Source organism: Cervus elaphus, chromosome 22, assembly GCF_910594005.1.
Source record: "Cervus elaphus chromosome 22, mCerEla1.1, whole genome shotgun sequence".
Lineage (NCBI taxonomy): Eukaryota > Metazoa > Chordata > Mammalia > Artiodactyla > Cervidae > Cervus > Cervus elaphus.
The window spans coordinates 45034308-45050727 of NC_057836.1; the positions used below are offsets into that span (position 1 = coordinate 45034308).

Consider the following 16420-nt stretch of genomic DNA (forward strand, 5'->3'; position numbering starts at 1 on the left):
GACACTCTCCCACCAAACACAAGTCCCTGAGTTGCTAAAACAAAGCGCCCGCCTCTCCCCTGCTCTCAGCGCCCTTAGCTGCAAAACACATCAGATACATAACAGTTGGCTTTAAGACCAAACTATGGTTGGCTATCCTCATGGAATAATCTTCTGTCCCTCCCTCAGTCCTGGATGGTGGGGACCATAATGGCCCAGGGACACTTCCTGGGGTGAATCAGCCCTGGGGGAAGGGCAGGCGGGCCTCCATGGGGCATCCAGGTCCACTGCAGTCACTTCTGCTTGAGGCAACCCGAGAAGTTCACCAGCAGTCCAGCTACAGGACTCTCAGACTGTGGGAACTTGATTCTCCATTTCTTCATCCGTGAAACGGAGCCAACACTCCTAGAGGTAATGAGAGATTTCAGCAGGAAAGGGGTGGACGGGGCGAGCACAGTGCCTGGCACACGCTCAGACCCCCGTCCACAGAGGCTCTTTGCTCAGGAACCAAACAGGGGGCAGGGCCAGCTCTCCGTTGTAGACTTCTCTGAGTTGCCAGGACACTGGTTTTCTGATAAAAGTCCTCCATTTGGAGAGAAAAATATCTGTGTTCAGGTGGAAAGAAGCCAAGGTAGAAAAGGGCAGCATGCTCTCAGCCCTTCCCACGAACTTCTGCATCCACCTAATGGCAGTGACCACCAAGGCAGCCCTCCTCATGTGGACTAAAGGCACTAGTTCCGTCCCTGCCAGCAGGGCAAAGTCTAGAGGGATCTGTCAAAAGGTGAAGGGGGAAGGGCATGGGAAGAATGGCTGAACGGTGGCCTTAGGCCCCACTTCCAGGTACCATGGGAGCAAAACAGGAAACAGTGGACTCTACAGGAGAGGTCACAGAGGGCTTCTCAGAGGAGGTGATTCCAGATTTGGGCTTTGCAGAAAGCATTTCTCCTGGTTGGATGCAGCAGGTGTCATTCACAGAAGAACCTAGAAGTGTGAGTGAATCATAGAAGCCACCTCACGTGGCCCTCAGCAGCAGAGTATGACCAGTATGCACTGAGCAACTGGTCTGCTCTAGGACTGCACCTCATGCTGGAGGCATGAAGGTGAGTGAGGCAGGCAGGCTGGTGAGTGTGGGGTTGGAGGGGTGAGAAGATGGAAATGGGGGGAGCAGTGATTTGCCAAAGGACTCACAGTGTGGGGTGACAGGTCTACCTTCATGGAGCCTGAGACGGAGTGGACTGTGTCAAGAAGGTTGTGGAATGTCAGGACTAAGCTTGTTTCTCTAAGGGGGTCAGCTGGAGGTGGGAATAGTCCCAGGGCGGGGCCTGGTGAGCAGGGTGTTTGTTTGACTTGAACCACTCAGAAGTGAGGGTTTTGCTTTCAGTTTTGCTTCCCAGAGTATATCTGGGCCCAGAGGGTGTGTGAGGTCATTGCAGAGACACACAGCCAGTGGCTGCATCTGCACAGCTGAGAACATCTGGATCTTGTTGACAGCCATAGGAAGATGCCTGGGTAGGCAGGGGGGCAGGACCCTGCCCATCTCCCCATCCTCAGGATGAATGTCTGAGAAAGCATGATGTCACTAGTTGACAGAAGGGAACTGAAAGCTCAGAGAGGTAAGGCCATGGCCGCGGCAGCAGGTGAAGCAGGGGCAGAGCCTGGATGTGGAGGCAGGTGTGTCTGAGGGCTTCCTCCCAGCGAGGGCCCCTGAACTGAGCAGAAGGTGGGCGGCACCCGTCCCGGTGGGCTCAGCTCAGCACGTGGACTCCTGAGATGTGAGTGGTGAGCCCAGGAGGAAGGTGGGTGTTGGGGGTGCTCAGTACTTTAGGAAACTGGAGGAAGCAGAAGGGTGGAGGAGAACAGGGGAGTCAGAGTCTCCCTCCTATGACACGGTCACCATGAAGCTGCCCCCAGGGAGCTAGGCTGGGGCTGATGGGGGAAAGGGGATTTCTTTTCAGTTACAAGGAATCAAGATTTGTTGAAAAACCCTGCCTCTGAGTGGAGGCTCAGTGCCAGGCCCTGGGGGTGACTGCGGCCTGAAGAGAGACAGGAAACCAAGCGGGGAGTCGAAGGGCGTTGGCTTCCTGTGTTCACGGAGCCCTCTGCTCAGGATGTGGGTGGTGGGAGGGCCTGTGTGGGGAAGATGGCCCTGCTAGAAGAAGTGAGAAGGGCTCACTGCACAAGGTCCACATGCAATCCTGGTATGGCAATATTAACATAAAAAGCCAAACTCTACAGACATCAGTATAACAGGAGGGGCATGAGCTTAGATCTATGTTTTATACCAGCAGAGACAACCTAGAAATATTTGCTATTAAAACTACATTCCCACCCCTCCTTCGTACCCATGTCCAAAGGCCTGGTCTTGGCCTCCTCTCTGCCCACAGAGAGCTGTGCGACCCTGGGCAAGCTACCTCCTGGGCAATTGGTTGTTCTATTCTATTACTAAGGTTTTAAAAGCTGATTTCTATTTTTGCTGTGGTTGCGGATGTTTTTTCTGACCTGGTTTAGGGTATCCTTGGCAATTTTAATTTCCAGGAGTCCAGTAGGTCAGAATTTCCTTTATATCTTGTGAAATGTGTGTATTTAGAAAGGTTTCCTCAAATCAATGTTATTTTTAATGCTTCCTTCAGTCCCTTTGGTTTTTTCTCTCTGGTTTACATTGGATCCTTTTGAATGATTGATTGATTAGGATCTTTAGTTTCTTCTCCACCTCTTCTCCATTCTCTTCCTCTTTGTCCCCCTTCTACCCTCCCTCCCTTTCTAACTTTCACAGGGGGACCTGGGCTTGTGCTGCGTCACTGAGAAGCTGGTTGTTTCATGTCCCCAGAAGGGGTCCCACCCCTCATATTTTGGCCAGGCTATGCCCAGGAGGGCGGATGGCGCCCAGAGGTCGTGGACAGAAGGAGCAGCAGAGAACAGACAGGGCCCCTGATGATGTGGGTAGGGTTCTCAGACCTGGAGGAACTAGGCAAAAATGGAACACAACCAGGAAAGTGTGACCTTCAAGAGGAGCTGGAGAGGAACTGGGGGAAGCTGGCAGGGGGAGGCTAGGAGCTGGGCCTCCAGGGACAAGTAACCCGTCACATAGTGAGGCCAGTGGGGAAACACGTTTCATGGGGAGGGGCAGCCTGTGCCAAGTGAGGTGTCAGTCTCCTGCAGCAGGCCCTGTGGAGACAGAGAGTGTGAGGAAGACAGGAGCTGGGACAGTCGGGAGGGTCTGGGTGCTGGGCTAGGGACTTTCTTAACGCCGCTTTCCCTTCCCAGGGAGCATGACTTCAGGCACATGAGGGAGATTGTTGGGGAGAATCTGTCTGCCCATGAGGAGGGGAGGGATGCATGACTGGCCATGCAGCTGAGCAGGGACAGGCTTCTCCGGAGTCCTCCCCTCTCCCACCAACAGCGTTTCCATAAAAGGACCAATCAGAACTAACAGAGGAGGATGCCCTGGACAGAATCAAGCAGAGGAAGCACTGACGAAGTCCACACCCAGCTGAGGCCCCAGACAAGGGTCAGGACCAGGCCAAGAATGGGAGGGAATGACGCAAGGATGAGTCCAGTGTTCTACGCATTTACAATTGTTTGTCATCATCCAGGAGCCGGCCCTTCTGCCTGATCCCTCCTCTTTTTTCTGACTTGACTCTCTTCTCATGTTTCATGATTTCAATAGGCTGACCTGGCACCTCGGGTCTTTCACCTTCTGGACAGAGAAGGAGGAAGGGGGGCAGCCAGCTCTCCTCTCCCATCCTCTTGGAGGAGGGCCTGCCTTGTGAATTCTCACACAGCCACGTGACACTGCCCCCAGCCTTCGCCACCAGGCACACCCCCTAAACACAAGCTGATGTGACTCTTCTGAGGGAGAGCTCTGGGCATCACAGAGGAAGGGGTAGAAAGAAAGATTCTAGGAGTGGAGCTTAGGTAAGGGGATTTGGGGGGAGCTCTAAGGAAATGGGGTTGCTCTAGATTGGGTGCTGCAGAGAATGGGGGGCAGCACTACCAGTGGGGTCTCAGTAACTCCATCAGTGGAGAGGGGAGACCGAGCGAGGATAAAGCTGTAATGGGTAAAGAAGGAGCAGTCATGCTTTTCAGCCAAGGGAGGGGGCGAGGTGTGGTTGAGGGCGCAGTGATGGGTGTTTGCTGTCTCCTCACTCCTGCTCTCAGGGTGACCCTGTGTGAGGCTGGAGTTCTATGAGAGCCTTTACATCCAACAGGAGAAGAGCATCACCCTGTTGTGATACCAGGTCAGCCTCGGGATGTCAAGGGTTCTTTCTTTCTCAATCCTTTATAAACATTCGTGTAAATAAACAGAGACGAATATACCCATAGACTTTAAGATGCCTCTTATTATTAAATTCAGTTAACACAGAATATTCCCAACACATTCACTGTTCTTTGAACCATAGAGACAAAAGAAAGGTACCCGCTCAGATGTGTCCAGCTCTTCGCAGCCTCATGGATGCAGCACTCCCAGCTCCTCTCTCCATGGGCTTCCCAGCAAAAGTCCTGGAGTGGGCAACCATTTCTTTCTCCAGGGGATCCTCCCTGCCCAGGGATCGATCCCATCTCTCTTTTGCCTTGCGTCCCCTGCATAACCACTAGCATTCTTTTTAACTTTTCTCTCTCTTTTTGACCACACTTTTCTAAAGTCCTCTCATTTGAATATTATCATGAACTCATGGCCTTTCACAAACTCAGCCTGTCTCAATGAAACATATTCATAGCAATCATTATCTTTTATTATTATTATTATTACATGTGGATGCCCCCTTATGACCGCTTCTCTGATCATCTTCAAGAGCATCCTTGCCTTTGCAGGAGCAGAGATGCCGGCCTGTGGGATTCATCTCCCCGGTAAGGGGTCTTCCTTCCTTTGAGGGGACGGAAGCCCTTGGGTGCACATTGTCGGTGGGCAAGATGCTGCTGGACAATAGCTGTTTACAGTCCACTCATGCTTTTCAGTCAAGCATGTTCACTCTCAGTATTATTGTTTAACTCTGTTTTCATGCCTACTTTACTAGAGAACAAGGTTATTTTGGGGGGCTCCAAAATCACTGCAGATGATGATTGCAGCCATGAAATTAAAGGATGTTTATTCCTTGGAAGGAAAGTTATGACCAACCTAGACAGCATATTAAAAAGCAGAGACATTACTTTACTAACAGAGGTCCATCTAGGCAAGGCTATGGTTTTTCTACTGGTCATGTATGGACGTAGAATTGGACTGTGAAGAAAGCTGAGCACCGAAAAATTGATGCTTTTGGACTGTGGTGTTGGAGAAGACTCTTGAGAGTCCCTTGGACTGCAAGGAGATCCAAACAGTCCATCCTAGAGGAGATCAGTCCTGGGTGTTCATTGGAAGGACTGATGCTGAAGCTGAAACTCCAAAACTTTGGCCACCTCTTGTGAAGAGTTGACTCATTGGAAAAGACCCTGATGCTGGGAGGGATTGGGGGCAGGAGGAGAAGGGGATGACAGAGGATGAAATGGCTGGATGGCATGACCGACTCGATGGACATGAGTTTGAGTAAACTCCAGGAGATTGTGATGGACAGGGAGGCCTGGCATGCTGTAATTCGTGGGGTCACAAAGAGTCAGACACAACTGAGCGACTGAACTGACTGAATGAGTTTCATCAACACAAACATGTGTCCTACACTGACAGTTGTCACAGCAGGAGCCACACACTTCTTGTTGGCATTTAATTCAGCTGCTTCCATCACCTTTAAGGTGGTGGCACTAGAAATCAGACCAATCTTGTGGGTTATTAACTACTATGAAGTGACTTCTGCTATCTTACAGTTAATAAAATCTAGTCCTAAGTGCATATGGTTAAAACAGATCAATTTATACAGAGGGTTCTGCTCTTTTCTTCCAAGGAAAAGCTTCTTCTTTAGATAGTTAATCAATCTCTTCAAATGATATTACTACTTTGGAAGGTGAAATAGTGTGAGAATGTGTGCACAGGAGACAGGAACCTGGATTTGGATTATGGCTCTAGCACTAGCTGGGTGCTTAGAGGAAATTACTTAACCTCTCTGAGTGTCAGTTTCCTTTCTTATAGGATCATTGTGAGAACTAAAAGGAAGTGAATTCATACCAAGCAATTGCGAAGGTGGCTGGTACAAAGTGGGAAGTCATCAACCACAATCACTAATAAGTAGTAGGTATTGCATTTTGCTTTTTCTTGACTTAAATTTGATACTATTTATTTATTTTTATTAGGAAAAATAAGGATTTCATTTATTTCTATACTTTGTATTATACCTGTCCCCTTCTTCTTCTTATATCATTATTCCACTAATTGTATATCCTCTGTTAGGAAGCTTTGCACTTGTAAGCACTTTATTTACATCTTTGCTTCCTATGCTCTCGACTGGACCTCCTATTTCTTGATTCCCAGCTTTGTAAACTGAGATATTAATCCTCCTCCTGCCTTCAGTGCTTTGGCTCCCAAGGTCTAGAAGTGTATTTCGATTTTTAAATTAACAAGTACATTTTCTTCACATATTTAAATACTCTGTTTCATTTAAAAAGATAAAGATTATTCTATAATGAGTATAAATGAAATAAAACTAAGATTTTTGAATCACTGTATTATACATCTGTTAGTTGTATCATATTATATATGTTAATATTATTTCAGTTTTAAAACAGTCTCCAAAGGACTTGGACATAGATATATTTACCTTAGGATTTTTTTAAAAAATCACACAAAAGAGTTTACATTTTTTTGTGATATTGTAATACATTTTTTAAGAGCTAACGTGTACCATATAGCTGCACATGCTTCTCAGCTGTTCAGTTCAATTCAGTCATTCAGTCGTGTCCGACTCTGTGACCCCATGAACTGCAGCACACTAGGAGTCCCTGTCCATCACCAACTCCTGGAGCCTAACCCAAACTCATGTCCATTGAGTCGGTGATGCCATCCAACCATTTCATCTTCTGTCGCCCCCTTCTCCTCCTGTGCTTTACTTTTTCCTGATGTTTTTCACTGTCTTCATCTTCACCCCTTGCACTGTTTCTCTTCAACATTTCCTCCATTTCTTTCCAACTGTGCCTCATGTGGTATCGAGTCCCTTGTCCCCACAGACTCTGGACTTCTTATCCCATTCTGGACTGGTTTCTCTCTAGGTCTGCTGCACGCCCAGCTGGGATCCTTGGATTCCCTTCCCACTGGATTGATGTTCCTGATTCCTTGATCCCACGTCTGTCTCTCTCATGGGTATCCTTTACCTTCCTCCATAATTAAACAAAGATGTAATCTATTTTTTTTCCTGCATCTCAATGTCAAGTAACCTTCTAAAAGTCTGGTGAAGAGTGAAGGCTGCTGTGAATACAGGATGGGATGTGGGGTTGATGAGCTTGTGACATGCTCTCCCCTCAGATTCCCTCTCATCTTGCTCCCTCTCTGAGGCTCTGCCGAGAAGACCATTCTTCTCTCCTGTGAACAAAGTCCCTGTTTCTACACCTCTACTGCACTCCTCTTTATTCATCTATCACTTTTCCATTCAGTGAGTCTTCAAATATTTGTTAAACACTCTGGTCTCTTATTGTTCCCATGCTTGTTTTTATTAGCAGCAGAGGGAAGAGAGGCAGGCTATGGGTTCTTGACCCAGTGAGTGGGGTCAAACCAGTGTACCAAGGGCAAGACTTCTGAACTTAGGTAAGTCAGGTAACACCTATGTGTCAGCTTCCTTATTTGTAAATGAGGATACAATGGTACACATCTCAAAAGCTAATGGAATAACATATGAGGTACCATTGGTAAAGTTTCGAAGGCGACACCAATTGCAGAGCAACAATCACAAACATAAGTTGCTCTTATCCATGAAAGTAAAAGTTGCTCAGTCATGTCTGACTCTTTGTGATCCCTTGGATTACATAGTACATGGAGTTCTCCAGTCCAGAATACTGGAGTGGGTAGCCGTTCCCTTCCCCAGGGGATCTTCCGACCCCAGGAACTGAACCCACGTCTCCTGATTTGCAGGTGGATTCTGTACCCATTAAGCCACAAGGGAATCCCAAGTGAAGATGTTTCCACTCGATTTTGAACCGAGCGCTTTTTTGTGTTAGGTGAACGTGATAAGCACTAAACTATGGAAACCACGCACTCTTATCAGTAGAGGGTATTATACCAATATATACCTTTACCATCATTTCAGTCAAGTCTCAGAGGAGTAGTTCACAGATGCTCTTTTGCTTTCTTAAAAATTGTAGCTAAATGTCATCAACACTAACTTTCCTTCCTCATCTTCCATGGCAAGACAATCACATGCAGAACCAAAATAAATTATTTAATGATAAAGATATGATCTTTTTTTTAAGAACGACCACTGAGAATGTGTATATCTGAAAGGATGAACACCCTCATATATTATAAGTGTGAACATAAATTGCTACAGGTTCTTTGCATAGCATTTGGCTCTAGGTATGGAAATTTGTTAGGTGTTGATGCCATCTGATCTTAATTCTACTTCTAGATATAGCTTAAGGATACAGTCTCAGATGTAGTTGAAGTTTTATACAAGGTGAATATTCTTTGCACTATTATTTACATAAAGGATTAGAAGCTACATCAAGTCCAATATTCAGGAGGGGAAAGCAAGGAGGAAAGAAAACCTGCAGGTGTTCTCAGCCACTCAGAGCAGGAAGACAGGAATTGGGGCAGGGCTGGTGGGACTCCAGGCCCTTGTGGGAAAAAAAGACTCTTGCAGAAGCAAGGAGGATCTGGGCTGTGGGAGCTGTATCACCAGGAACTTTATCAAGGAGAGACTTGAGCACAGGGAGCTCATCATTTTGGAATGAAAAGAGTCATTGACCAATTAACATATATCCACAAATAAATATTTTTGTATAATAGAGGGGTAGAGCATAGTCATCACAAATGTGTGGTTTGCATCAGAAAGACTCAGGTTCCAGTCCAGACTTTGGCACCAGCATGAAAACTTGGACTGAGCTAAGTTTATGTGAGCTTCAGGAGCCTCCATGTCAAGGACTCTGGATCAATATTATCATTAATATTAGTTATTACCGATTTGAAAACACAGGTGTCCCAACCTCACTTCATTTCCAGAGTATCACCTCCTATCTGTTCTTCTAGTCTCTGGTTTGATCGTTCCTGTAACTTCACAGATGCCTGTCTCCTGTCTGATAAACTTCTCCTTGTGCCCCAACAGGAGAGCAGGACTCTGATGTGGCTTGGAAGGAGCTGTAGGAGGTAAATGACATAGCTGAACTAACAACCAGTGAGCCCAAGAGACAGAGAACCACACTGGGCTAAGTCCCTGGAGGCACTGGTGGCCGTCCAAGGGGAACCTGCCAGATAACTTGTGCCTCGCTGCTCCCTGAAGCCACTGCACCCTCACAGTGGAGCTCACAGTCTGTTTTCTCTTCCTCAGGGGTGAGGTCACACTGCTTCCAGCCTGATGCAGACAAGGGGTTGAAGAGAGGTCACTGAGAGCCCCTGCTTCCACCATGAGCTCAGAAAACTTCGGACACTGCTCAGGTAGTCAGCTGCCTCTTCTCTGGAAAGTTCCTACTTGTGCCCCAGGATTGAAGGTGGTGTTTCCAGGCTGGGTTAAACTCCAGAGTAATCAAGAACCACAAAGAGGATGGATAGGCATCCTTGAGCTTCCAAGAGAGACCAGGAGATTCCCCTCACCCTGGGGTCTGCCCACATCCTCCTTCCTGGCCCTCTCAGGATCCATGACCAAGGTGCTGACTTTCTGCCTCTCCCATCATCCAGCAAGTGACTCAGAACAGAGGCCAGGAGAGCACACACGGAGAATGGACAGCAGATGGGAGTCTCCGAGGCAAGGCAGGCCTGGGAGAGGAGGTCCTCCAGCATCACTGGAGCTTCTCCTGCTCTCTCTCTTGGCTCTAGCCTCCTGCTGCTCCCAGAACCTGAGGTATCACCACAGAAGCTGTTTCCTCCAGCTCTTGCCCAGCCACCAGCCCAGCCACTCTGTGAGGGTCAGTGGACCCTGCACTGAACCCTAGTCTGGCCTTTCCCGCCTCCCAGCTAGAAGGGAGGGGCAATGGGGATCACATATGGCTCCACCCCTCCTCGACCTGGTTGATCCCCTCCCCTGTCCATCCTAGAGTCTGTGGTCAGAAGCAGGAATCCTCTCACATGGTAGTTTTACTCAATGGCGTGTGGTCTTAAAGTTTTTTTTTAAATTAGGTAACACGAGTTTGTAATGTTTTCCAAGTTTCATGTGTACAACATTATATTTCTACTTCTATATACACTACTGCATGCTCACCACCAAAAATGAGTTGCAAAGAATCCCCATTGTGTGCTATAGAGTAGAATGAACAAATCACAGGAGTTTTAAATGTAAGGAGGATTCAATGTCATGTACAACAAATGTCTGATACTTGACCTTGGATTCAACCTCAGAGCTTTCGGGTCTGTGGCCTTCGGCTGTCCATTCTCCTGTCTGAGTTTCACTCAGTTTCACTGAGTTCCTCTTCTGTGAAATAAGAACAATGCCTCTTTGTGTGGATTTACTAAGAAACACATTTTATATCAAGTCCCAGCCCCACATATATATATAGCCTGGCCGCCAATATCTTACCTGCAATTCCATAACCTCCAGATCTCTGAAATCAGACAGGGATTTTGATAACTCTTTGAGGATAATTACCCTGCAGTGATCTGAGGCTATTTAGTCATTACATTCTTTATCACATTTAACATGAGTATTCAATTGTTTCACTGCCCAAACATAAAAGGATTCATTTATAGGGTGCTGTAAGTCTATTCTAGAAGTGATAAATAACAAATCACACTTGCTCTTTCTTCTCTTTGTGTGTGGGTTCAATTTCTCAATCATGTCCATCTCTTTGCAACCACATGGACTGCAGCCTGCCAGCCTCCTCTATCCATGGGATTCTCCAAACAAGAATATTCGAGTGGCTTGCCATGCCCCCCTTCAAGGGTTCTTCCTGACACAGGAATCAAACCGCATCTCTTATATCTCCCGCATTGGTGGGCGGGTTCCTTACCAGTAGAACTCCTTGGGAATCCCACATAGGACCTCATTTCACCTAACCTCCTTACAAGCCCTATTTCCAAAAGGTCACCAGGTGGTTAACTCTTCAACAAAAATTGGGGGGTGGGGGGACAGTCCATCCATAACCCTAGGTGATCTCACCAAGAGCACCACAGGTGACTGCTGCTAGCAAGATGAATTTTAACTACTTTATACTCAATAATGTTTATGTTCCACCACAAATTCTTCTAATCTTATTCCCTTGTCTTTCATCTAGATATTGAGATCTTTTTGGAGGAGGTCGTTGAATGTCTCTGGGACAAACTGAGCAGAGAGGAACTAGGACTTCTACTGAATAAACTCCTGAAGAGACTTAAGACTGAGGACAGATTGTCCAGGTAACCTGCACAGGTGCCCCAGGAAGGTCACCCATGTCCCCCAGCACCAGGCTAGCTTCCTCCTGGCAGGCACACCTCCTCCAGGAAGGACCCTATTGTTGGGATCAAGGGTGTTCCTTCTCAAGATCCCATCAGGAATGTTTCCTCCATGTCATTTGCTGACAGTGCATCATCTGAGGTTGAGAAGAGATGAAACCTGCAAGGAAGGCTCAGGTTATGTGACCTTGGAAAAGTTACTGAACTACTCTTTGCTTTAGTTTCTTCATCTTTTCGTTTTTATTGTGAGGACACTGAGATCATGTATGTAAAGTGCTTCCCATAATGCTTGACACAGAGTAAGTACTCAATCAATACAAACACTTGAAAATTTGTTGGGAAGAGACAGGGCTCAAGGGTCTTCTTTCTGGTGATGAGAACCGAGCAGGATGTCCTTTGGGACAAGTTAGAAAATCCTCACACCACCATTTGTGTCCTGGGCTTCTGCCTGCAGTCTTTCTATTCCCCATGTTAGGAACTGTACCAACCCTGCAGGATTCTGCTGGCCCTTATAAGGCAGAGAGGCTAGAGAGGAGCTGGAGGAGGCTGTGGGATCCTGGATCTAGCCCTGCCCAACTCCTGGGCCTGTGGGTTTAAGACTTTGAATCTCAGATCTGCCCTGTGTCCAGTGGGAATAGCAATTCAATCTGATAGATTATGATGATGGCCTCAGAGTGAACTGCAGGGTCACAGGTGGGGAAGCAAGTGCAATCATCTCGTCCAAAGGACCAGGGAGGCCTGGACCAGGGTCAGACCCAGGGATAAGGGTGAAGCAGAGGATCCAGTTTGGAAGACTTGTAGGGAGGCTTGGGCGGCAGGACCAGGACTTGAGTGAGGAGAGTGGGCCTTAAGGACACAAAACTGAGAGGACTGACCCTAGCAGAGGTCATCTGAGAGGGAGGGGGGGACATTTCTTCCCTCCCTGATGGGATCCCCTCATGCTGGGCTAGAGGGCCCTGGGTGACCGTGTCTGCACACTCTGCCTGGGACCTGGCTGCTCACACCATCCGCGACCCTCTTCTAAGCTACGTGGAGTCCACCTAACAGTGGAAGGCCATGCTCAGGGAGCCCTCCAGGGTCACAGTGAGTGGCTGCGACTGTGTGTCATTTGAGGGATTCTGAGGAGCCTCACGCATCCCCACCCAAGAGGAAACGCTTCCTCCACCAGCTGTGCAAATGCAGGTCTCCTCAGGCTCAGCCGTTCAGATGGGTGTTTCCTCAAATCCCTTGAATCTTTAGAGGTTCCACAAAGTTGCACATGGCCTGGGCTGCAGGTCAGTGGAGCTGTCGCCAGGTAAATTGTGAGTTAGATAGGTGACCCCTGAGCCATTGAGGGTGCTGGGTGACATTTCAGTGAGGTGAGCTGGAGAGTCCAAGGGAAACAAGGGCTCATAGCACATCTCCTGCTTTCCTGTCAGCTGGGGCAGTGGGTGGACCCAGTGACCTTCTGCTGAGAAGGTCAATGGCACAATGCTTAGAAGACAGCAGATGGCAGACCAAATGATTATAAGGTGCCTTCGAGCTCTGACTTTTGGGGTTTAAAAAATTCTAAGTCATAGAGACAGCCAATCTACAAAGCTTAAGAGCACAATGCCCAGGACTGCCCGTACTTTTACTTCAATGGCAAATTTAGGGGATCCCCAAAACAACTCTCAGGTTCAAGAATTCCCTATAGAATGGACAGGACTCACTGAAAGCTTCATGATCCCAGCTACAGTTTATTACAGGGAAGGAGAAAAGTGCCCACCAGTCAGAGGGCAGAGTCTGGGCAGGTTTCACAGATGAAGCTTCCATTGTCCTCAGGACACGTTACTGACCTGGATTCGGTGTGTGACAAGATGCACAGAGCACTGCCCATCAGGGACACTCACCTTGCTTAAAAGCCAGATTACCCTGACCTCTCATCTCCAGCCCCTCCTGGAGGTCAGACTCGTGCCCTGGTGTCCAGCTCTACCAGATGGCAGAACTGACATCATGAGACCCACAGACCTTGGGTCACTCGTCAGCTTGTCAGACTGACCCATAGCCAAGGCCCAGGCAGGCAAGGACATGCCTATCAGTCGGAATTCTATGGGCTTAGGGACCACTTCCCAGTAGCCAAGGGCAAAGAGCAGGGAGACTTCTCACTACACACCGAGGCCCTCAAATGAAGGTTTTCTCCTCCAGTGCTATGTGTCTTTGTTTATCTGTGGAGTTCCCACTCCAAAAACTCTTTTGAAGTGATGGTGTTGACCCACCTGTGAGACGTCTTCACCACATACCTTTTCTCTGGCTGAGCCATATGGCCTGGGGATCCTCATTCCCCAACCAGGGATTGAGTCAAGACCGATAGTGGGAGTGCAGAGTTGTAACCTCTGGGCCACCTGGGAATTCTCTCAAATATCTCTCTTAAGTTTGCCAGTATCCTAAGGTGACCTTTGTTTACCTATTCCAAGTTTAGCTATGTCAAGATGCAGCATCTATAAAGTATGAAACATGTTTAAGGTTGAAATAGAACATTTTACATTTATAAAATGCTTTTCTAATTGATTGATAGCAACATATTTGTATTTATGCAGAATAGGTATTATGGAGCCAATTTTACAGGCAAGCAAACTGCCTTTCTAATCCCTTGACCTTCACTGTTACAGGAAAGACGCAAATGAACTACACAAATATCTGAAGGAATTGAAAAGAGCCTTGGTTGAGGAGGACCAGGAAAGACTCACCAAAGAGGAACTGGACAGGAGGAGGTTTCTGAAAAAGTTTCCTCAGGTGAAACGGCAGCTGGAGGAGTTCATAGGCAAGTTCCACACGCTCGCAGACAAGGTTGACAAGGTGCATAAGAGATGTACCATCTCCAACGTGATGACCCACAGCACCGGTGCTGTGTCTAGTATTCTGACCATTGTTGGCCTGGCTCTGGCACCCGTGACAGCGGGGGCCAGTGTGGTGCTCTTGGCCACTGGGATAGGGCTGGGAGCAGCAGCGGCTGTGACCGGTGTGTCCACCAGTATCATCGAACATGTGAAGAGGTCATCAGCAGAAACCGAAGCCAGTGGTATGATGTCAAGTGTCGTCAAGAAATGGAAGGTTCTTCTAGAGGTACTCAAGAGCAACCCCCACATTGTTGAGACAACAGAGGAAATCACAGAAATTGTACAATGCATTGAAATGAAAATCTGTACCCTGGAGACAGGCAAAGACAACTCTGGCTCTGGTGCATACAATTACATGAGCGCTGGGAGGATCTCAGTCCCAGCTATCGAGCAGATACAGGCAGGTTTGAAAGCCACAGCTTCAACAATAACCAAAGGAGCCCGGATCATGGGTTTGGCCACTGCAGGGGTCTTCCTTCTGGTGGATGTGGCCTTCCTGGTGAGGGAGTCAAAGCACTTGCACAATGGTGCCAAGACAGTAACAGCTAAAAGTCTGAGGAAGCAGGCACAGGATTCTGAGAAGAAGTTGGAGGAGCTTACCCAGATCTATGAGAGTCTGCAGGAGGCCGTGATTTAGCCATTCCCAGAGCAGTGCGAGGTCCAGGGACACATAAGGGGCTAACGTTCACAGTTACCTTGTTAGAAGGAAAGAGGGAGATCACATTAATGAAGCTGGGTGTTAGGAATTTGGCATTTCTGTGGTTGAGCACAGCAGTGCAGGGATGGATGTAGGTGATGGATGAGGAGAGGGAAGGAAGGGGCCTGAAGCCTAGATTAAGGGAAGAGGGGGCACGAGAGAATGAGAGGCAGGGAGAAACCACTTTTTTTCATACTAAGAACATTTTATTTTGTGTTGGAATATAGCCGATTAACAATGTTGTGATAGTTTTAGGTGAACAGCAAAGCGGCTCAGTCATACACATACATGCATCCATTTTCCCCCAAATTCCACTCCCATCAGAAATCACTTACTTTGTACTATTGATAACCCTGGAGGCAGAATAAAGGGAGAGGCAGGCGAACTAGCTATAAAAGGCCAGGTATACGAACGGGTTGACAATGGGAGAAAGTCAGAGAGTTAGGATTGTTGGGATCCAGAAGGAGCAGGGGCTCCTCTATCGCCCTTCCCAGGCTGTGATATCCCAGCAAGAAGAGTCTTCCCCTGCTGGTGGTCTCTGGACCTCACCTAAAACATCAACTCACTTGTGGCCCTAGCTGATGTATCTTACTTAGGCAGTGACTTATTTTGTTTGTTTGTTTTATTGAAGGATAATTGATTTACAATATTCTGTTAATTTCAGGTATACAGCAACGTGATTCTATTATACAGGTATCTATGTATTTATCTGCGCTTCCCAGGTGGTAAAGAATGTGTCTATTAAGCAGAGACACAGGTTTGATTCCTGGGTAGAGAAGATTCCCTGGAGTAGGAAATGACACCCCACTCCAATATTCTTGTTTTGAAAATCCCATAGAGAGTGGAGCCTGGCATGCTACAGTCCATGGGGTTGCAAAGAGTCACACAACAGAACATCTAAGCATGTATATATCTATATTCTTTTTTATTCATTTCCATTATAGTTTCTTACAAGATATTCAATACTGTTCCTATGCTACTGCAGCAGGAAGGCCCTTGTTTATCTGGTGTGTATCTGTTAATCCCATCTCCTAATTTGTGTATCCCCAGAAAAGTTTGATAAAATGTTCATTATCTATGTCTATGAGTCTGTTTCTATTTTGCAAGTAAGTTCATTTGTACTATTTTCTGGATTCTACATATAAGTTAATGTCACATCTTTGTCTTTGTCTGACTTACTTCACTCAGTATAGTAATCTCTAGATCCCTACATATTGTTACAGATAATATTGTTTCATTCTTCTTTATGGCTGAGTAGTATTCCATGATATGTATAAGTGTACCACATTTGCTTTATTCATTAATCTCTCAACAGACATTTAGGTTAATATAATGTCTTGGCCGTTATGAATAGTACTGCTATGAACATCAGGGTACATGTATCTTTTCAAATTAGAGCTTTATTTTTTTCTAGATATATGCCCAGAACTGGGATTGCTAAACCATGTGGTAGCT

At 47.1% G+C, this 16420-nt stretch overlaps 2 protein-coding genes across 6 annotated transcripts in view; both read left to right on the top strand.

Annotated features, from left to right (window-relative positions):
* LOC122680087 (apolipoprotein L3-like) overlaps positions 1-16420 on the top strand; it is an 86727-nt gene that overhangs the window by 16109 nt on the left and 54198 nt on the right. The gene's annotated exons all lie outside the window — the stretch shown is intronic.
* On the top strand, positions 1426-16047 carry LOC122680088 (apolipoprotein L3-like). Of its 5 annotated transcripts, none has more exons than XM_043881020.1 (6): positions 1426-1592; positions 4792-4827; positions 6038-6136; positions 9378-9484; positions 11254-11374; positions 14041-16047. In XM_043881020.1, the coding sequence occupies exons 4-6, from the start codon at positions 9454-9456 to the stop codon at positions 14903-14905; spliced, it is 1017 nt and encodes a 338-aa protein (XP_043736955.1). In that variant the 5' UTR covers positions 1426-1592; positions 4792-4827; positions 6038-6136; positions 9378-9453; the 3' UTR covers positions 14906-16047. The 5 variants fall into 5 exon arrangements, with proteins under 5 accessions (XP_043736955.1, XP_043736954.1, XP_043736953.1 ...); XM_043881019.1 differs by lacking the exon at positions 4792-4827 and adding an exon at positions 9156-9196; XM_043881018.1 differs by lacking the exon at positions 4792-4827.

Bases quoted from the DNA above. Each gene is read 5' to 3' on its own strand.
- LOC122680088 (XM_043881020.1), top strand. From the start codon at position 9,454: ATGAGCTCAGAAAACTTCGGACACTGCTCAG. The intron at 9,485-11,253 runs GTAGTCAGCTGC...TCTTTCATCTAG, and splicing joins AAACTTCGGACACTGCTCAG to ATATTGAGATCTTTTTGGAG. The intron at 11,375-14,040 runs GTAACCTGCACA...TCACTGTTACAG, and splicing joins ACTGAGGACAGATTGTCCAG to GAAAGACGCAAATGAACTAC.